Below are 23,066 nucleotides of genomic sequence, written 5' to 3'. Positions count from 1 at the left end.
ATAAATTGAACTATACATGTATTTATATATAAATACATTAGTAGTTGATTTTAATGATTTATTTTGGTGTACAAATAGTATTTTTGTTTTTTTATCTGGTTGGATGATACTTTAATTTCTCCTTTCCATTATTTTATAAATTAATATTTGTCTATTGACGCTATTCTTCGTTCGAGGGAAGTCACCATATTTTTATTTTTATTTTTTTTATTCACCAGTATTCTGTTCTAAACAAGTGATGACATATATGTAGTTATTGTCGAGACAATTTCTTAACTCTACCATTGATGTGAATTTCTTACAGTACAGGCATTTCATTGTTTTGAACTTCGAACCGCCACTTTCTGCAGAAGTTCTAGTCACAGGTTTGTGGCATCATTGCTTCAAATGTCATTCTCTAATTGCATACTTAAGTTAATCCTAAGCAGCATATATATGTCAATGTCATTTCCCCAACATAAGTAAGCATCACATTGGAGATAAAACTAAATTTTCAGATATCAAGAAAATGAATAAGTAGAAGCTTTATTCATTATATTCTTCTCCGCCAAAGATTTTCAGGTCTCACGAGAACGATGCTGCTATTCATTATATATGTCATTTCTCTAACAAGAAAATGAAGTAGAAGCATTATTCATTACTCTCCGCCAAACATTTTCAGGTTTCAATGCTGCTTTTTTCAGCTACCTGGCAGGAAAACTGGGACAAATGGAAGATCCGCATTATGGTTCTCTGGAGCCTCACATTGCAAACCATCCTCATCTTTCTTGGAAGCAAGAGAAAGCGCAGTAGAAACATCTTGCTCCGATTCATACTTTGGATATCCTACATGTATGCAGATTGGCTTGCAACAATCTCACTCGGCGTCATTTCAAGCAAAGTAACAGAACAGAACGGTGATTCTGTTGCGCCAAAGCAAGTCGTTATGGCTCTCTGGGCCCCACTTCTTCTCCTTCACCTCGGCGGCCCGGACACCATAACGGCTTATTCAATGGAAGACAATGAGCTGTGGCCAAGGAAATTGATAACCTTTGGTTTTCAAGTCATGGTTGCCATTTATATCCTTATCAGAGCATGGACGCCGAACACCGACTTGAATGTTTTGGCAATACCAATATTAATCGCTGGTATTGTCAAAATTGGGGAGAGAATTTGGGGTTTAAGATCAGCAAGCAACCAACGTTTCAAGGAATCGTTGTTTCCGGAGCCGGATCCAGGGCCTAACTATGCGAGATACATGGAGTCCTACATGGCTGCATCTCGAGAAGGTTTCTCTGTTAACGTAGAAAGCCTAATTGAATCTCCCTATGTCGGTGATCAAACTCATGCTGGCACAGAAGGGAACATTATTCCGTTACCGGAAACCGACACTTTCGGTGGAGCTCAAGTTGTGACCACTGCTGACAAGTTCTTGAAGACTTTCAAGCGACTTTTCGCTGATCTCATTCTCACCGTCCACGACGTGTTGGAAAGCAGACTGTCTTTACAGAATGCGAAAAGCGAGCAAGTTTTCGAGGTGATGGAGGTTGAGCTTGGTTTCATGTATGATCTGTTCTACACAAAGGCGAAAGTGGTTTATTCCTCTATTGGTGTTTTTTTCCGCTTCTTAACGCTATCGTGCAGTGTCAGTGTGCTGTGTGCGTTCTATGTCATGGAGAAGAGTCCGTATCCAAAAGCCGAATTGATCATCACATATGTGTTGCTGTATGGATCTGTCTTCCTAGAATTGTATTCAATATTTTCTTTATTGTTCTCAGATTGGACAAAACTATTGCTGAGTAAGCACAAGAACAGAGTGGCTTCTCTTTTGATTTCGGCCGTTTCGAAACTCCAATTCGGAGAAAACAAGAAGTGGTCAGGGCGAATTGGCCAGTTTAACCTCATAAGCTTTTGCTTGAAAGCTAAGAGGGAAAGATGCGGCGTCCTTTACAAGATTTCAAGACATAAATTCTGCCTCAAGTGTAGAAATGCTTTCAAAAATGGTGTGGCCAAGTGTTGTGTTGCTCAAATGATTCAAGGTGTTTATCAAGACTTTCAGAAATTCACGCATGACGATTTTGAGATTGTAGATGATGACCTCAAGAATATCATCTTTCAGCACTTGAGAACAAAAATTGAACTCGTCGCAAAAGAGATTAAGGATGAGATGAAGGTGGCAAACGAGATAAAGAAATTTTGCAACCACAGAGGCGGCCAAGTGCTTCAAACTTTAGATGATGATGATGATGTAAGGTGGAGTGTTGAGAAAGAATTTGACAAGAGCGTTCTTCTTTGGCACATAGCAACTGAATTATGCTACATTTCAGACACCGGTGATTTAACCGGGAAACCGAATTACAAAAAAGCAAGCAAATTATTATCAGATTATATGCTGCATCTTTTGGTTATGAGTCCGTTCATGCTGCCGAATGGAATTGGGGAGATCAGGTTCCAAGACACGTGCGCGGAGGCGATTGAATTTTTCAAGGAGAGAAGATCCATACAAAACATGAACAAAGCTTGCAAGAAGCTACTCAAGATTTGCAAGGAGAGTAAGAAGGTTCCTCCTTCACAGGTAAAAGGAGATAAAAGCAAGTCAGTGTTTTTCGAAGGGTGTATGCTGGCAACACTAATCAGAGAGTTGAAGGAAAAGAAAGATTGGAGGGAAAACCAGATGTGGAAGGTAATTAGTGAAGTGTGGGTTGAAATGCTGGCTTATGCTGCTTGCCACTGTAATGGGATTCATCATGCTCAGCAGCTAAGGCGTGGTGGAGAGCTTCTTACACATGTTTGGCTTCTTATGGCACATCTTGGTATGACGGATCAGTTTCAAATCTCTGAGGGGCATGGAAGGAAAAAGTTGGTACGCAAGTGAATGAAGTTTAAGGGAAAGATCGAGTAACAAAACTGCTATGAACATTAGAAATCAACAATCAAATTAGCTGTAGTTGATTACTGATTTTTTATGTACACCTATAGTTGATCTAGTAATTCAAGCAATAATCGTTGACATTATAATGTTCATAAGAACATATGTACTCAAATTATGTTCTTTAAATTTAAGTTAAATCTACATTGTGCTCTCTCAAGATCAATTGATATTATGTTTAATTTTGAGGTTATGTAAGAGTTGAGTTAAATTTATAAATAGATCTCTACTTTAAAATTTTGAAGTCCTTCCCCTTAACAAAAGTTTATAACTAGTCTTTATCCTTAGAAAAATAGAATATAATTTTAATGCATTATTATTTAATTATGATGTACGGTAACATTAATAAAAATAACTATTATTTATATTGACGATGTGAATAGTCATCCAAAAAAAAAATAAATGTGATTGACACTTTATACTGTTAATACATCAAAATTAAACTCTAAAAAAATATTAAAAAAAAGATAATATTCTCAAGTATATATTTGTAGAAAAATAATTACAAACGTGTATCATTAATTATTACAAAAAATGCTATACAGCCAATACCATTTATAATTTTGGCCAATATTTAATTAATTTTAAATTCTAAATACTAAATTCTAAATTTAATAGTATAATAGAAAAAGTATAAGAAATTAATTTTTAATTAGCTAACATTAATCAATTTTTTTTAATTCTAAAAAATTTTTTATTTTTTAAAAAATTTAGGATTTAAAATTTATATTTTAGAGTTTATGATTTAGGATATAAAATTTAAGATAAAAAAATAATTTTAAAAAAAGTTGACTGATTATCTAAAAAAAATTAGCTCCTTAATATTATTTATAGTATAAAAATAAAATATTAGTTAAAAATATTCGCTAATATTAATAAAATATTAGTACCTAATTTTTCTCAATTATTATTACGACAGCCTAATGATTATTTGATATTGTACTTAAATATGTGAGTGATCCTAAATTAGATTTGATTTTTTTTATGATATCTTTTAAGAATTATTTTTCGCATAAAAATATTTTTCTTATACAAGTTTTTATAAATCATTTTTTTTTACATATTTTGTATTGTTACTGTACATTATTTTTTTCTTCTTCTTCTTCTTTTTCTTCTTTATTATTTTTCTTTTTTCGTTGTCATCAACACCACTTCTTCTTCTTCTTCCTATTTCTCATTTTTTTTATTGGAATTTCTTCTCTTCTTTTTATTGTTTTGAATCAAATCAAGTGGTTGAGGTGTGGCTTAATTCAGAAGAAAAAAATGTAGCATTAGTGAAAATATTTTTCTGTATTTACAGCAAAGTTGGGTGTAATACGAAAATATTTGGGTATTTTTTTAAGAATTTTGGGTGTATTTTCATTCTAATAAGTTCTGCATAATTCAAAACTCTTCCTTTTCCTCCTCCTCATCTTGTGCTTCTTCTTTTTTTTTTTCATCATCATCATCATCACCATCTTCTTCTTCTTTTTTCTTTTATTCATCTTTTTCTTTTTGTTTTACCTTCTCAAGTTTCTTTTTGTTTTACTCTCTTAATAAGAATAAAAATAAAAAAAATCAAATAAAGAAGAAAAAAAAACACATAATGCTGTAAAATTATTTGGAAGATGATGAACTTACATTCATTTAACTAAAAGAAAGAAAGAAATAAGAAAAAAAGAAGAAAAAATGCAACATTAGAGAAAATATTTGTCTGTATCTGCAGCAAATTTGGGTGTAACATAAACATATTTGGGTATAACACGAAGATATTTGGATGTAATACAAAGATATTTGGGTGTATTTTTATTCTGATAAATTCTGCATAATTCAAAACTCTTCATCTTCCTCTTCCTCCTCATCATCTTCTGCTGCTTCTTCTTTTTCATCGTCTTATTTCGTTTTCTTATAATTTTTGGGAGAAAAAAACAAATAAAGAAGAAAAAAAATACACAATGTTGCAAAATCAATAAAAACAAGAGGAGAAAAAAAATGCAGCAACAACAACAGTAATAAAAAAAACGATGAAGATGAAACACATGAAGAAAAAGGAGGAGAAGCGCAAAGAAAAAGAAGAAGAATAAGAAGAAGAAGGAAGAGGAAGAAGAGAAACGCGAAACGCATTATGAAAACTGTTGAGTAGCGCATGTTAATACGCTCTTATAGGTGAGAGTGTTTTTTGTTAGGCTTTGTCCAACTTGTATCACTTATAAGCCAAAAAGGTTTATATATATAACATAACTGATATTTTAATCAGTTAAAATTCATCTGTCATGAATTTGAATTCTATTTAAATAATTTTGCTAGTAAATTAGTTGTTGTACATATTAGCCAAAATTTTAACCTTTTTTATTTGTTTACATAAACGAGTAAATTAACTATTTAATATTTTTAATTTCATGTAAGCTAGCTGCTAAAGCATGAGAATGATTTATGTATATACGTATTCATTCTATTAATTAAATTAGTAAAAAATCAATTTAGTTATGTTGATCATTTTGATTGATTAGATTGATAAAGAGGTTGGGTCAAAAAGAAGAAAGTCTACACCAAAAGTGTTGTTTTCTTTAAAATTATCGAAGGTTGAAGTCAACAGATCGACATATCGAAATTGAAAACAAGCTGTACAAAAGTGGTAGTTCTTTGGGTTTCCGTTTGACGGAAACAGTTTCTTTGTGATTGTTTAGAGATGACATTTGACAGTATAAAATTGGTCGAATTAATCTACAAATAAATAAGACTTTAAAAAAAACAAGGGTTAAAATTTAGTTTCAGAAAACACTCTCGACTTCCTGAATCTGCCAAAAGCTTTTTTTTTTATAGGATTCCTTCCATATCTTTATTTTTTATTTAAATTCTCTATAATATTTCTTTTCAACAAGTTATTTCTCTTTTACACTATACTCTTTTCCTTTTAAATTTCAGATTAATCATTTTAATTTTAAAGTATTTTAATTTCGTCGAAGTTTACAGTTTATTTTTTTTATTCTCAAGTTCTTACTTTTCTGCCTTTGGTTTTTTTTTTTTAATTCAAGCATTTAAATTTCAGTTTTTCTTTTTTTTTGGTCTTGTTCAAAAATGAGATTTTTAATGCACATTTAAAATTCGATACTCACAAAAATAAATAGATTTCGCTTTTAGATAGTAAATATCAAACCAACCAATAATTTACTAAAAATTTGTATAACAAATTCATAATTATTTAATACAAAAACCAAATAGATATTATAAAAAAAATTAAAACACAAAATAAAGTCTTATTTTTTAAAATATTATATATGCCTACCTCTTCACTAGGTACTAGAATATAATAGAATTTAAAATTTCCATTAGTAGCAGATAAGCTCGTTGACTTCGCAAATTTTACTGTTTTAATGATCAGGAGGATCGGAGCCTGTGTCAAGCTCTTTTATCTATTAGTAATTGATTTAAGAATTTAATGAATTTGTGTTTTAAGAATATATTTTAAAAATATAAAAAAATAATTTTTACAAAAAAATGTATAATATATTTAATTTATGTTTTTAGGATACAAATTAGTAAAAAAAATTATTTAAGAGAAATTTGTAGGAATCAATAATTTTTATTATTTTTTATTATTATTTGATTATTATAAATATTAAATATTAAAGTAATAATAAATAATTGAGAGTTAGTAGTTAGTAGATGAATATTTTAGTAGATTAGTTAATAATATTTTAATAAATAACTTAATCCTTGTCTCATGTAAAATAATAATTTTAATATATATTTATTATTTTCTTAATTTATCGCTAATTTTTTGTTATTAAATTATTTTTAATAAATAAATTTTATTAGTTTATATATATGAATTTTAAAAAATATAAATATAAATATAAATTATTATTAATTAATTATTGACTAAAAAATAATATTTGTTAATGATTTAGTATTATTCTGAATTTAATTTAGATGGACAATATTGAATCATGTGAGACCATTTAAAATTTCCCCCCTGAAGACCTCGAACTCTACCAAGTCTACATTTTCTTCTTATTTTATTAGTTATTTTTAAAATTTTCCCCCGAAGACCTCGAACTCTATCAAGTCTACCTTTTTCCCCCTATTTTATTCTTTTATTTTAATTTACCCCCGAAGACCTCGAAGCCTACGTTTTCTTCTTACTTTATTAGTTATTTTAAACTTTAACTAATATATAGTTATGAGTAAATAGTCAAATTGGTCCCCGAAAGATAGTCCACTCTTTAAACGAGTCCCCGTAAGAAAAAGATAATAAAATTTGTCCCCGAAAAATTTAAAATTGGTAACGTTAGTCCTTCCGTCAAATGTTTCAGTAACGGCGTGAAGATATGCTGACCTGGCCGTTAGTGTGACACGTAGGCTAAGGATGAAACGGCGTCGTTTTCTTAGGGGCTCCTTTACAACGCTTGGTTTTCATCCCTGTTTCGTATTCTCTCTCAAGTTGCATCCTTCTCCCGAAAAGAAAGAACCCCTGCAATCCCTTCATATCTCAAGTTGTTTCCTCCAGGAAGACGAAGCATTGAACGGCGACGACCAGGCTTGACCGACGACGACAGTGTGCTGGAGTTGTTGGTGAGCAGTTTGCGACGACGTTGGTCAACCGAAAAGGGCACTCCATCGCCTTGCGTGAGAGGTAGGTTTTAGCTAGCTTTTCTTATTTTGTGAGAGTGATTCTGGTTTTATAGCCTGATCAATGTGGTTGTGTTATTGTTGGACTTCCGTTGTTACTGTTTGCAATGTTAGGGTTTAGGAGAATGTGTTCAGGCTTAGGGCTTTGGTGATTAGCCATGATATGACCCTGTTTTTAGATTGTTGAGAACGTTGTTTGTGCTATGTGTATGTGCATGTGTGTGTGTTAGATACATTTTGGGAGTTGATGTTGAATATGCTTTGCCTCTCCATGAAATAAATTTGCATCAGTTGTTGCTGTTTTGGTTTCAGATGGAAGGTCCCCCAATGACCTTTGTATTTCACCATGGCGGGAAGTTCCAAACAGATGAGTCAGGCTATCTGTGTTATGAACCAGATAATACTGAAGTATTAATGGGTGTAGATGCAGACACTCTAGGCGTTTTCTTTGTGAAGGGATACTACAAGGAGTTGGGATATGCTGAGATGAACAACTGCTTGTGGAAAGTTTCTGGAACGCTGCTGGAAAATGGGTTGATGAAGCTAGAAAATGACACGGATCTGTTGGAATTGGTTAAGGATTGCAGGAGGAATCATCACCTCATCAACATCTATTTTGAGCATGTTGTGTCTAAGCCACACGTGGTTGACTGCATGAGTGAGGATGATGATGAAACACTTTGTTTGCCAACCATCTCTGAAGAAGCAGAAAAACGGAAGAAGGACCACAGTGATGCAATGTCCCAAGATTACTGTAAGACAACAAAAAAATCACCTCAACCAAAAATAGCCAAAACTCAGCCCACTCCTAAGGCTACTCCTCAGCCCACACCTAAGCTAACTCCTCAGCCCACAGCTAAGCCCACTCCTCAGCCCACACATAAGCCCACACCTAAAGCCACACCTAAGCCCACACCTCAGCCCACACCTCAGCCCACTCCTGAGCCCACACCTAAGCCTAACCCCCAACCCACATGTACGCCCAGACCTAAGCCCACTCCAAAACCCAAATCCAAGCCCATGCAAAAGCCCGTCCAGCAACTCAAACCTTGGACTAAACCCCAGGCTGCTAAAGGGAGTAGCAAAGCTACAGTAGCCGACAAGATCAGCAAGAAGGTGAAAGCCACAACCACTACAAGATCTGGAAGGCAGGCTAAGGCAACTCCAGTTGCAGATGATAGTCAATCTCATGATTCAGATTCATATGATAGTGCTGAAGACAGTTTGTACAAGCCTCCAAAAGGTGCAGGAGATTCCATAGACAGTAGTGAGAGTGATAGTGGAGTTGATGGAGTAGAGTCTTCTTGGGCCAAGAAAGTAGATCACAGAGAGAAACATAGGCCTGCTGCTGACAGAAGAAGGGAGAAAGCTATTGACACTGATGACTCGAGCTATGAGGACATCGAATTTGATGAATGCTCTGATGGAGGTATTTAGTGGTTTGTTAGGAAGTGCAACGTGAAGTTGAATAGTTCATGCATAACCCGAGCCCTTAAGGCATCTAGGAAGATAGTTGAAGGGGATGAGATTGCTCAATACGGGTTGATATGGGATTATGCACATGAATTGCTCACTGCCAACCCAGGATCCACAGTTCAGGTGGGTGTGATTCCCATAACTGATAATCCACCACAGTTCGAGAGATTTTATGTATGTCTAGATGCTTGTAAGAAGGGTTTCAAAGCAGGCGGTAGGCCATTGATAGGTCTAGATGGGGCATTCCTGAAAACATTACACGGAGGACAGCTTCTCACTGCATGCGGACAGGATGCAAACAATCACATTTTTGTGATTGCATACGCAATTGTTGATGTTGAGAACAAAGAGAACTGGAAATGGTTCTTAGAGCTGCTCCTATCAGACCTGGGAGAATATGAGGCAAAAAACTTGTGTTTCATATCAGACATGCAGAAGGTGAGGACTAATTTGAATCACGATTTGATTTTTAAGGACTCTTTTGATTTAATGATGCTTCTTTGAGGACTGTTATGACTGTATATCTTGTCGGGCTTGACTTTTTTTGCAGGGGTTAATCCCAGCAGTCAAGGAACTCGTCCCAGCTATTCCACACAGATTTTGTGTGTGGCATTTGTGGAGGAACTTCTCCAAACAGTGGGGCAGCGTCGAACTTAAGGACTTGGTCTGGGAGTGTGCAAGATCGAGGACCCCGGTTGAGTTCGAGAGGAATATGAATAGAGTCAAAAGGATCAATCAAAAAGCTTGGGAGTACTTAGCCAAGTGGCCGAAGGAAGCTTGGACCAAAGCCCATTTCAGTGAAGGGCCAAAGGTGGACAACATTTGCAACAACGCTTGTGAATCCTTCAATGCAAAGACGAAGCATGACAGAGGTAAGCCTATTCTGAGTCTGGCAGAGGAGGTACGAAGAATGGTTATGAAAAGCATGTCTGATAATAGACTGAAGCTTCTGAGTTATCAAGGAAAACTTGCTCCAGTTCAGCAGAGTAGGCTGGAATCTCTTATTAAGTTATCCAGAAACTGGGCTCCCTACTGGTCGGGTGATGCGAAAGAGGAAGTATATGAAGTCCAAGGATGGCCTACTAATATGGTGGTAGATCTGGGGAAGCATACTTGCTCCTGCAGGTTTTGGCAGTTGACAGGTTGAATTCATAACTTATTTCATCTTTCATATGCATACCTTGATTCATACTTAACTGAATGCCTTTTTTTCTGAAAAATATAGGCATGCCTTGTATGCACGCAATATCAGCCATCCAAGAAAAAAATGATAAGAGTCCTGAGGAGTATTGCCACGAATGGTTGAGCATGGATGCTTACAGAAGAACATACCAATTCAATGTTAATCCTGTCAAGGGACAAGATCTATGGGAGAAAACTGCTTCTCCTGCACCTGTTCCACCTCCTATCAAACCCAAACCAGGCAGACCAACAACAAATAGAAGGAAGGACAAGGATGAAGGACCCACTGGCACGAATACAAAAATGAAAAGGAAGTATGTTCCAATTCAGTGCATGTACTGTGGAGAGGTGGGCCACAACAAGAGAACTTGCAGCAAGAAAAAGCAGGACGATGCTCAGGAGAAAGCAAGGATGATGCAATTGCAGCTTGCAGCTGTTCAACAACCACAACCTGCACCTGGTCCAGAAGCAGAAAAGGAAGATCACACTCAGCCTATACAGACACCACCTGCAGTTGCAGTAGCTGCTCCAGATGAACAAACTGAAATTTCTGTTACTCAGCAGCCTCAGCTTCCACTGACACAACAGTCCCAAACCTCAAGCAATGTCACTCAGGTAATGTTGTAAAAGGTTTTAATTTTAGCATTGTTTACTGTAGCTATTTTTGATTTCAGAAAATGATGAAAACTGTTTGATGCAGACTAGAAAAAGAGGAAGGCCTCCAAAACTCCATGTAACCAGGGCCAGGGCAAAGGGAAATGCCTCTCCAGGAGCAGATGCTGTATCTGCTGAAACCATCAAGGGTAGCAGCTCCGCAACAGCCAAGAAACTTGCCAGCTTCATGACATTTGTTCCAACTCCGGGTTTCAAACCTCCAGAAAGAAAGACATGGAATGATTTCAAGACTTGAAGACATAAGATATAGGGCATCTAGTATCTGTTATTTTGTCGGGGCTAAATTTTAGTTTTTATAAACAATGTGGGAGTTGTGGTATTTTCAATAGCCCTGTTTTTTGTATAGCCCTTTATGGTGTACTGCTTTGAACTGTCAGCTATAACCTTTTGGATTATTATCATGTTAAAACAATGTTCTTATTTGAATCTGAGACAATGGAAACTAGTTCACCATTGGTGATGTTGTCATGTTTTTCTATTCCTACTTCACTTAATTTTTATTCTGCTATGACTGATTTGCTTATATTATGTTATGATCAACAACAAAATTGCATGTAAATAACCTTTTTACTAGTAAATAAACATCAACATACAGGGTTTTCACAACAACAGAAAACTATCAAGGTTCACAGCATCATCCTTTTCACCTTTTGACAGTAACTGCTTCACTTCCCACTAAAGAACATACACATAATCATAAAAACCAAAATCACAACTATTAATCCAAAATACAGCTGCATCCTAAGTGCTTTTACTTCAGCTTCTACGGTCATCATTCTCCAAGATATGTTATGGTTTAACAAAGCAGCATCACTCTCCATTTGTGCATCAGTTTTAACTTCTCCTAAGTTCTCTAATCCTTCATAGTCGTCGTCCTCAGCCCACCTAAAGTAATTGCAGTGGCTGCCCTTCTGCACAACCTCAGGAAACCAAATTGTCAAAATCCAACTAAAAACATTTGAAGCTTCAAGAACACTACACTGATAACTCACCCGGTATCTTGGACAAGCATGGAACAATCTATCAGGATTTTCTCTTGTCCCAGACTTCTTGATCACTGTCTTCAGCCCACAAAAGCAAACTTGGTCGGAGTTCTTCCTCCGCCACCGCAGCGAAGAGCTCGAGGCATGGCTTCCGTGTGATTGCGACACATGTCCACTGCGACCCCACCTACGCTACCCATCCTGCAACCGCTCATGAATTTTCGGCCTCTGCAGAATCAAGCTCAAGCTGCAGCAACAATGGCAATTTAAAACGAATAGGGGATTAGGGTTTAGGGACCTAGGACTAATTTGACATACATATGGAAACATATCTTGTCACCAGCCACTCTGCGCCAAGCTGGCATGCTCATATGCCACACTGACAGCCAACTAAGCAACAGTTAACGGCGTTACTGACGGAATTGACGGACATTTGACGGAAGGACTAACGTTACCAATTTTAAATTTTTCGGGGACAAATTTTATTATCTTTTTCTTACGGGGACTCGTTTAAAGAATGGGCTATCTTTCGGGGACCAATTTGGCTATTTACTCATATAGTTATATACTATGAAGATACGTATCAAGTTCAAGGTTATAACTGAATTTTTTCTATGAAGAACATTCAAAGTTTAAATTTTTAATATATTTATTATCAATTTATTACAATAAAACTTTTAAAAATATCTATTAATAATAATCTTAACATATATTTTTAAATACATATTAACTAAAGTTTTTATTTTATTATTTTAATTTTATTAAACCAAGTCTACTTTAAACTTTAAAGTTTAAATACATAAATTCTGTGCAGCTCATTAATTACTGGCTGTATAGCTCAACAACCTTATCAAAGGAAACCATCTCAATTAATGGACAAACATTGATCACATGTACCCTGAATAATTTAGAGGACATGTACCCTGAAGTAAGTCAAGCCAGTTTATGAGTCAGTTTGAACTCGACTCATTAATAGCTCGATAAACTAAGGTCATGAGCTGGTGAGCTAAGCTTGAATCTGAAATTAAGCTCATAAATTAAATGAGCCGAGCTTGAGTTTGGATAAACTCATCTTATTAGTTCGTGAGTTGGCTCGATTATATATATAATTATTAATACACATATTCTATATGCATCTAGTCTATACTTTTAATATTATATATATACATATGAAATAGTAATATATAATTATATATTAATGATCTTAATTATTTAAAATTTTATATTTATTTATTACATATAATTTTGATATAAAAAAATTATATTTATTGATAGATAAACAATAATTATTCTTTTCAAATATTTTTTAAAATATATAAGTTATAATTTATTGATATAAAATTATAGATTATGTATTTATATTTCTATTATTTGAGTCAGCTCGTGAGCTTTTGGTGAGTCGAGCTTGAGTTTAAGAAATAAGCTCGATTGTTAATAAGTCAAGCCGTGAGTCAAGCTCAATTTTGGTGAGTCGAACTTGAGCTTGGTCTAGCTCGACTCACTTCCAGCCCTACTCATAATGTTTTTTTTTTTTTTTGTGTCTAACCCACGATGACTTTTTGCTAACAAGTTCAAGGTGACATCTATACTAAAAAATAGAGATTTTATGATGCGTAGTCAGTCTTCCCTCGTCACATTAGCTTATAAGAAAGTACGACTTCTATTTACAGTAATAATAAAGGAATCGGTAAAAGCCACTCTCATTTTTTATAACGTTACTTCTCATAATATTTTTACATTGTATATTTGTATAAATTTATAAAAAAAATAATTAAAATAAGAGTGGCATTATCATTTCTCTATTAAGGGCCATATTTCTGAGAAAATGAATACAATAAAGGTGACCAAATCTTAAATCACTTAGAAGTCCTATGGAGATCCTTCGATGTAAAGCAGATCATATACTTAAAAAGGTTTCCAATCTTGAAGAAAATTGTAGCCGTGATATTTTCTTATTCCATTTAGTATGCCCAGAGAAGTAAGGGAAGCCATCTATTGTGAAGGAAAAAAAGTAACCCGTAAGACCCTTAGCGTGCTCCCTGACCCTGAGAATATGATAACTAAGCCTTCAACAGCCATTAATCAAAATTTTAAGTGTTTTCTTTATGTATGATATCCATATGCATGGAAGTATTCACCTTCTATGTGAATTGTTTCACCTCCAGGCTTTCTGATTTTTCTATCTTTAAATTAATTGTTGACGCATTATTCATCTTATCAACTTTTCTAGGTACTCTAACACCCAAGCTCTTAATTGTGTCATTAGATTGGGTTAGGTGTCCATAGGCACACAACTTTTGGATGCTCAAGTATCATATCTCTATGCTAGAGCTACTTAAAGCAAGATTATATGATTTTTTTTTTAAAATGATGTACGCTTGGTAATTCCATCCATCTATGTTTCTATATCCAATGCAGAAATTCTCATTTGTGATTTGTGAAACATTTAACTTGTTCTTTAGCTGGAATTCTAATTCCTGCTCAACACTTGGTCCAGACACCTTAAGCACCGTCACGGTGAGAGAAAATATTTATCTAACCTAGTACATGCATGGAAAATAAAATAAAAAAAAATAAAGAACAAGTAAAAAAAAAAAAAAAAAAAAAAAGAGCTTGAATCTTGGCATCTATCTCAAGATTATAAAAATATCACTAGATAACAAAATGTGTGGACTTATTGTTAGATGTGCATGGATCCCGTAGTTCTCTGTTGACTCTGTTACTTTCATAGCTATCATAAACAAAGACAAAATGATCCATAAACAAAGGCTGAAATAATTGCATGACCTGAAATAAAAAAATTCCACTATTCAGATTAGGAGATCCAACAGACATTAATAATCTAAAAGGGCAGCTCGGTGCAGAAGCAAGCCTGCATCCAAAGGGTATAATGTACGCAGCCTGGGCTGTTTCCACGAACAGACATTAATAATCTATATTTAAAAATTAAAAAGACAAGAAAAGAAACGAGATGCACGCATACTACTAACTCCCACACTTTTGTCAACATACTATGCTATGCTATCTGCTAACTTGACACCTTGAAAAATTTTGCAAAAACACCACAGAAAAATCAACCATTTCCAAATAAGCATCTGGAGGCAGACAGCTTTGTCTCACAAAACACGGGAGGCACAAGCCATCAACAGAAGTGACGAGCAGCCATTCTGCTTGTCTTCGGAAGAAACACTTACTGAAGATGCTCAATCATTCAAAGACTTCCGATTGCATTCAGCCAGAGGAAGACAACACCAGTTTCTATGTGAAGTGGATTCTCTGGTTGTTGATATTTGGTTGGTTTGGTATTTCTTTGTGGTATGATTGTTGGCTCAAATACTACAAAGGAAAGGTTAAATGGATAGAGAACAAATTGCCATTCCTGGAAGCTCTGAAAGATGACCATTATCAACTTACCGAGGAAGCAGACAACTTAAGATCACGAGGCCGTGAATTCTGGGGTTCAGAAGATCTATCTGAAATTAATCTGTGGCTAAGCAAGGAAGAAAGTCTTTGGGTAAATTCAACAGAGACACTGGTCAGTGATGCAGATGCCTGTATCAAAAACTACAAAAAACAGAGCCAAACAAGGATTCCTGGTTGTTTTACGGCTATCCTTAGATTGATATCCATCAGAGATGTTTTTCATCAAATAGATAGAGTTAAAACATCGGTGGAAGGTCATCTTGAAAATAAGGATAAAGATGCCAAGGACATCTATGACTCCATGCAGAAGTCACGGTTGAGGAATAGAAGTTTGCTGGATCAATATGCAGCTGAGGAGAGCCAAAAGACAGTCAAAACTGAAGACGACAAAGAAGATCAAAAGCAACGGAAGCCTTCTACTAGCATTAATGAATTGATGAGAAAGAGCAATGATCTATTTGCAGGCATGGAAAAGAGACGGTCTGTACATCTGTTGCTTCCACTGCATGCTTTCACAAATGAATTAAGTCAGCTGCAGTTGGAAACTAACACAGAAAATCTCTGGAAAGGACAAGCTAAAATGCTAATTGCAGAAGCTGAAGACCTCATCACCGCCTACTCATGGTGGGTATCATATTTTGGCAGCATAAGAGATGCAACAACCCTATTAAAGAAATACTCCAATGGCATCCCCATAGTAGGGACAATGTTTAAGAAATACTTCAATGGCATCCCCATTAAAACAACTCAATTCGAAGAGGACATGGAACGCATTGTCGATGAATTCCATAACCTCCTTGATACAAAGAGCAAATGGAAATTTGATTTCATTGATAGCGATGCAATGGAGTCTGAATTACCATTTCAGAATGCAGATGATGATGAAATCACGTCAACTGTGAATAGCATCCGTATCAAGCTAGACCAAAGTGGCTCAAAGCAAGAGCCAATGAACTCGCTGTATCATCAATTAGAGGAAATGAATAAGGAGCTTCGAGGAAGGAGGGAAGAAACAGCTGTAAGAAAAGCATGCTTGGAGCACTTAAAGTCAATTAGTCAGGAGGTGGACCATTCAGTGTCCAATTTCCTAAAAGAGAAAATGAACAATCTGGAGCTTCAGCAAATATTAAAGGCAACGGATATGCTTCAGAAAATAGTAAAAAATTGTTATACCAAGAGGCAGAACTCACCCTCAATTCCTGCTACGAAAAATGTTGCAAAAGAATTGGTCTCCAAGCTGACCACCAGCAGTGGTAATCTTTTGACACTTTCCATTGTGGGGATGAAGGGGGTGGGGAAGACAACTCTGGCAAAGGAAATCTTTTACAATAAAGATGTTATAAACTACTTCCCCGTCCGTGTCTGGGTGGCCGATGGAACTGCCTCCAAAGTAAAAGTTCTGCTGATGAAACAGGATGGAACCATAGACCACCAGGCATTGTCCATCACAGAGGTACGTGATCACTTGAAAGGGAAGCGAGGCCTTATTGTCCTGGATAACATCTCAAAAAAGGATGATTTTGATAAATACAAAAAGGAACTGATATCAGAGACTGGAATGACAAATGGAAGCAGAATATTGCTCACAACACCCTTAAACAACATAGCTTCGTATGCTGACACATGTGGCGGCCCTCACCAAATTAGATTAATGACAAAAGACGAAAGTTGGGCACTGTTTCAGAAGGTGACCATGACTGTAAAGCCCAAAGAAAATTCTCAAGAGGAAAAGCTTGCCAAGAAAGTGGTGAGCAGATGCGGGGGCTTACCACTGCTTATTGTTTCTATTGGGTTTCTATTGTCAGTGAAAGGCAGCATTACAGAAGATAACTTGCGGCCACTGCTTCGTCAAATCAATCATGGCCATCAGAATATTCGATGGCTACAAGCTTGGGTGAATACCAATCAAGAACTGAATGAAACTCTGAGCGACTGTCTCTACTACATGACACTCTTCCCTGCAGACTTTGAAATCCCGGTCAGGAGATTAGTCAATCTATGGATAGCAGAAGGATTGGTGAAACAAAGGGATGACAACCAAGAAACATTAGAAGCCACAGCAGAAACATATTTAGAAAACTTGAACAAATGCAACATGATTCAAGCAGTGGCACTGAAGTCTAATGGGAAGATTAAGACATATCGCTTGCCAAGTATGCTCAGAGAGATCATATTGGCTGACAAAACAAGCCATAGCCAATACTCAGGTACACATGTAGAGCGGCGATTTGCCTACCGCTTTGATGATCGTGGTCTTGATGCAAATGCAGCAAATGTATTCAGCAAGAAAAAAATTCCCCTATCTGTTTTCTTCTTTGACAAACGTGAGGGATGTAAGCCAGGAGAGCACATAGGGAGGATCCTCTCAACAGGCATTGCAAATGAGCAATTCATGGAAATCAGTGTTCTTGATCTAGAACGCGTATTCAGACCACAGTTGCCAGATACTCTAGGTATGTTGATTCATCTCAAGTATCTTGGATTAAGATGGACTTACTTGGAGGAGTTCCCAACATTCATATGCAAACTAGAGAACCTGGAAACACTTGATGTAAAGCATACATGCATCCGTGTATTCCCCAGCTTCATCTGGAAATTGAAGAAATTGAAGAACTTATATCTGAACCAAGACTATCGCAGTAGACTTGAGGGTAGGCCAAGTGGAAACTTTCAGCATAATCTTTACAGATTATGGGGCGTGTTCATATATGGGAGGTGCCCTCTTCTTTTTGACTTTCAAAGGCTGAAGAATCTTGGGAAATTGAAATTGGCCTTCCAGTTAAAAGCAGAAGAACAAGATACACTAGCCAAGAAGATTGTGCAGCTGAACCAGCTTGAGTCGCTCAGACTTAGATCAGTAAATGAAATGGGTGAACCTGAAAAGCTAATATTGAGAGATATATCAAAGCTGGAGAAGCTCGCATCCCTGCAATTGTATGGGAAATTAGAAAATGGTCTTCGCATGAATCACCTCCCACAAAATCTTATCAATCTCACATTGTCAGCTTCAAAGCTGCAAGACAGTCAGGATCCTATGCAACTATTGCAGAGCCTGGAGAAGCTTGAGTCCTTGTGTTTCTATGCTGACTCTTATCATGGAAAAAGCATGCTTTGTAACCCAGGGAGCTTTCCAAAACTTCTAGTGCTAAGATTTTGGAATTTAAGGAATCTGGAGGAATGGAATGTGAAAGAAGGAGCAATGCCTAGCCTCAGGGAATTTGAAGCACGGTCATGTGAAAAGTTAGCAGTTCCCACAGGATTGAAGTACTTGGGGAATATTCAATTGATCAAGTTACATAAAATGTCAAACACATTCATGAGAGAAATTTTGAGTAGTTATAAGAAGAAGATATTATCACCAGACGTTCGTATCTCACCCTTCAAGTAAAACAGGTACGTTTCTGACTCCCCACCCACTCTTCTCTCTGAATCTGTTCATAATGATACCTAACTTCTCACTCTAACTTGTCACAGGCTTCCTCTTGCTCTTCGTTATTCGGATTTGTATCTGTCCAAAAAGCAGGCAAGAAGAGACTACTGTTTTGATGAATCAGTATTTTCAGTTCTCCATGTTTCACCTCCTTCCCAGGCTTTGTTAGCTTTAAGAATAAGTGGAGGTTTCTTCAGTCATTAAGGCTTTCAATGTACTTCTCAAACTGCTGCACCATTATTTCTGTTTAATTTGGTTGTTATTTTTGAGGTGTTGATCTACATGACTAAAAGGTCATGGAATAATATCTATATTATTGCATAGTTGCATTGCTATGTTGGAAGAGTTAAGGCAATTTCTTCGTTTACAAGTTTGTATTATCTTATTGATGAAATTCCTAGAGGATTTAGAAATATCATGGATTGCATTGTTATCCACGAGTTATTAAAAAATACTAATGATAATATCAGCAACTTATATCTTAATGATAAATTTTTTGAATGTTTAAAATGTGAACGAAAGAGAAGGTAAGGGTAGGGAATGAAGCAAAAGTTACCAAAACCAAATTCTCTATTTTACTTAGATAAACCTTGCTGTTCTTCAAGGAGATAAAGTAATTTCTATCAACTCCACCAGGCTAGGAAGCCAATGTATCAATGTATTTATGTATTGAACATACGAAAGAATGTAACTTTTAAGATGATTCAAATAAATTATTTACTATTGAAAAGGTATATAATGGGAATATGGAAGAAGTTTGGTGCACGACCTTTTCTTCTTTGAAAACATACTTCAACAACATATATAATCCATAAATAACTATATTTTCCTATTTCCAAGACTTATTCTGGACCTCTTAGTTAAAGTATACGGTACTTCCATTTTGACTAATTTTACATTTATTATTACACATATACCCTGGCCAGTAGACAGTCAAGGCCAACTGCCAACCGACTGTCGACCAAGCCCCAACTGATACCACTGACCACCATCCAACTCCAGCGGACTATCGGCCAACCTCAATCGGCCAGTGTCACATCAACAGTGGCGGAGGATTATGTAAATAATTGAAAAGTAAATGATAAAAATGTAAAATCCTACTCTTAAATCAATCAGTTCTAAGTAATTTACTATCCAAACACAAACTTGATTTGTATTCTCAATTTATGTCATTTATCCCAAACACAATATTTAATTAACATTCAATTCAATTCAAATCGATTCAATTCTAAATATTTTGCTTCCAAACACACCCAGAGAGAATCATCAAAATACCTCCTTATTCCAGTTTCTCATTAACACAATAACTGCACACCGTACCCAGAAACAACCTTCATCTTTTGGCAAGCCTCAACAGTAACAACCCAAAACCAAGAGATGGAGGGGAGATGACTAATTACACACTACTAGGCACATTCAGCCTTTCTTCTTCCTTCACTCTCCGGCATTTTAAAGATGACAAAGATTGCTACAACAAGGATGGAGGAGTGGTTGAGGTTGGTGACACAGTCAATAAGGAAAACGGCTACAACAAAGATGGCATGACAACAAAGAAGATGATGTGGCAACCTTGTAGGGTTCTTCAAAGGCCGCCACAAATTCTTCTCTTTTCTGTTGGCCACTTGTTAAAAGGATATGACAACAACAAAGCCATATCCCATCAGATGGAACTGACTATATGAATTATAAGGGTTTTCATGTCTTCCGGTAAAATATATATAGATTTGAACCGTTAAAATCTGAATCTCCTTTGGTATCATCAGTAGTTATAGACCAGAAAATATGTGAATGACAAAACAGGAGGAGTGTAAGAAAGAATAAGATAGAATCCGGAGGAAAGGAGACAAAGATGATTGATTCTATGTAGTTTAACATTTAAGCTTCCAACCACCTTTTCCAATTTAGGGATCACAATCTACAAGCATCTATAGTATTTCATAGGCAACTCTAATCATTGTTGCATCATTATGTAACCTATGCTATCAATCTGCATATATTTTGATTCTTTCTTTCCCTTTTCCCATCACTTAATTAGGCAGCATTTTTTAACTTCTGTTTCATAATTAAATGATAACATGAATCAAACTGGAGAGGGAATTTTCTTTTTTCTTTTTTTTTTGGGCCAAATCCATGCAGATCTTATATTTCAATGACTATCTAGAAGAGAATAAAGGATGCCAATTTTTTATTAAGATAAGTTTAACCACTAAGTTATTGCAGATGTGGTACAGAAAAGCAATTATATATTTTAATCAGAAAATAGAAGTGCACAACATGAAGAATTATAAGAAGATTGTCTATCTACCTTTTGACTATTAGGATAAAGGTAAATTTAAAATGAACTTTGCGTGTACTTCTATCTGAACCGCAATGGAGAGAATCAAACTCTTCTCTTAAAGCCTGGATTTTGGACTTTGTGGCTCCCTAGACCATTGTGGAGGAAGTATCTTATATTCCTGCGTTGATTCAGGCTTCTCACTTTCATCTTCACCTAGAACATCTTTAGAAAATGCATTTGGGTTGGCCTTGATGCAGCTCTGCAGGGCGACAAATGGACTTACGCAGTCTGATCCCTACAAAAGAGGATTGCATTTCATACATCAACCCTTGTCAATAATATATAAATTAAAAAAATTTTGAATCTTGACCATTTGCACAAAATAATGAAATTCAAGACAAAAACATGTAAGTTCACAATTAAAATGGGGTTCAACAATTATGCATGTACGTGATGTACCCAATGTGTTTCTGCAACATGACATCAGCAATATGAAGAGCCCAAATTAAATACATAAAGCCTAGAGTTTAGATTCACTTCTCACCTACTAACGTTAAAGATATTGTTGATCATCAAAAAATGCTATGTGCATACCAAAAATGAGCTACCAAATTAGCCATCATGTATTTGTGTATGAATGAATACATGTATTGTTTAACTCATTTTTAATGTGTATTTTGTATTTCAACATGTATTTTATACAGATAGCCGATTTTTGTATACATCTAGCATAGTTGATATATCATACTTATCACAAGCTCTTATATTTAAAAGAAACAAAAATCATAACTGAAGAAAAATGCTTATTTATTCAACACTAAATAGTTCTAATAAAATCTGGTTAACATGTATATCGCTGCTAATTGCAATTATATTGATTATCATTATCATAATACTAACAATAAGAACACAAATTATATGATGATAACTAATTACTGTCACATTAACCGCAAAACACACTTTGTTAATTCCAAACTTGTACATCCTCAACCAATGTAAACAACTAAACAAAGCTCTAAAAAGGAATAAAAAGCAATTAAATAAAATGGCACAAACTATGAAGTAATAAATACATCATTACATGCTAACAGGGTTACTTAGACCTGGTTTGTAAAGTTACTTAGATTTATATAGGAATACATATATGACAGACATGTTTGGAACTTACCTTTTCTTCAGCAGTGCTCTTTAGAAAACAGAGAAACGCCTCCGAGAACTGGAAGCCGCAGGGACCAGTTCGCAAGTCAGCAATGCAAGGACATTCTAGAGCTCTCTGAGCCTTCGCCTCAATAGACTGAACAGAAAATTACACAAAAGAGGGCACAATTTTCAGCACTTCCATTCGCTCATTGGCATGTCGATTCATGAGATTATCAGAAAAGAAAGTACAAACCTCTTCAGTGTCATCGTTGTTTCCATATGCCGCAGCTTCTGTAACAAAACGAACGAAGACACAGGTTTAAGGCATTTACACAAACAGTTGAAAGGCATAAAAGAATAATAAAATAGAAAGAGTGCAATCAATGAACGAAAAAGTGAAAGAACCTGCAAGAACGGAATCGAGGGAAGTGGAATTAGAATTGTTCGAGGTTGAGGTCTGGGTTGAGGTTTGGGTTTGGGTTTGGGTTTGGGTTTGGGTGACGTGTGCCGCAGCTTCGGCGCTTTGAGCTAGACCCATGCTCTGAAACTTGATTGATGATTAGTTATCGCAGTCGAGTTTGAATAACCACCTTCCTTGAATCCTTGTTAACTGTGTTTGGAAAACACATTAGAATTCTATTCAGAATTGGATTCTTTTTCTTATTTTAAAATTTAAAAAATATATAATTTAAATTTTTGTGAGAATTTTAATTCTTAACTTTAAGCAAAAAATAAATCAGATCAAAGTAAGTTTTTTTTTAATTAAAACACGCTCAACACAGCACATGAGTAATAAGAGTTAAGAACAGAAATTAAAAGCAAATTACACACGTTACTACCAACTCCAATAGTGGTATCAATCCCTCGTCATCTTCGGCATTGCCATCAACAATCAGAGAGTATCACCAAGCCACTCGTCAGAGAACATGAAGGATTTGTTGATTATTTCCACGACTCCTG

General features: G+C 35.6%; 3 protein-coding genes across 4 annotated transcripts; 2 read left to right on the top strand and 1 right to left on the bottom strand.

The window, feature by feature from the left end:
• The first annotated feature begins 293 nt into the window (after window positions 1-293).
• Window positions 294-2,892, top strand: LOC130949162 (uncharacterized). The gene is made up of 2 exons (XM_057877961.1): window positions 294-365; window positions 662-2,892. Exon 2 carries the CDS (start codon window positions 668-670, stop codon window positions 2,852-2,854), a length of 2,187 nt encoding a protein of 728 aa, XP_057733944.1. The 5' UTR covers window positions 294-365; window positions 662-667; the 3' UTR covers window positions 2,855-2,892.
• An 11,527-nt stretch (window positions 2,893-14,419) lies between these two features.
• On the bottom strand, window positions 14,420-22,750 carry LOC130950759 (mitochondrial intermembrane space import and assembly protein 40 homolog). Of its 2 annotated transcripts, XR_009073721.1 has the most exons (5): window positions 22,512-22,750; window positions 22,360-22,397; window positions 22,135-22,260; window positions 20,994-21,261; window positions 14,420-14,622 (listed from the first exon to the last, which is right to left on the bottom strand). XR_009073721.1 is itself a non-coding variant. In XM_057879339.1 (4 exons), the coding sequence occupies exons 1-4, from the start codon at window positions 22,642-22,644 to the stop codon at window positions 21,082-21,084; spliced, it is 477 nt and encodes a 158-aa protein (XP_057735322.1). In that variant the 5' UTR covers window positions 22,645-22,750; the 3' UTR covers window positions 20,847-21,081. The 2 variants fall into 2 exon arrangements, 1 of the variants encoding a protein (XP_057735322.1); XM_057879339.1 differs by lacking the exon at window positions 14,420-14,622 and having other exon boundaries at window positions 20,847-21,261.
• On the top strand, window positions 14,802-19,043 carry LOC130950758 (putative disease resistance RPP13-like protein 2). Its single transcript, XM_057879338.1, has 2 exons — window positions 14,802-18,651; window positions 18,733-19,043. The coding sequence occupies exon 1, from the start codon at window positions 15,035-15,037 to the stop codon at window positions 18,644-18,646; it is 3,612 nt and encodes a 1,203-aa protein (XP_057735321.1). The 5' UTR covers window positions 14,802-15,034; the 3' UTR covers window positions 18,647-18,651; window positions 18,733-19,043.
• Window positions 22,751-23,066: the final 316 nt, after the last annotated feature.

Source organism: Arachis stenosperma, chromosome 9 (assembly GCF_014773155.1).
Source record: "Arachis stenosperma cultivar V10309 chromosome 9, arast.V10309.gnm1.PFL2, whole genome shotgun sequence".
Taxonomy (NCBI): domain Eukaryota; kingdom Viridiplantae; phylum Streptophyta; class Magnoliopsida; order Fabales; family Fabaceae; genus Arachis; species Arachis stenosperma.
The sequence above is the reverse complement of the archived record's forward strand: the minus strand, read 5'-3'. Positions and strand labels throughout refer to the sequence as shown.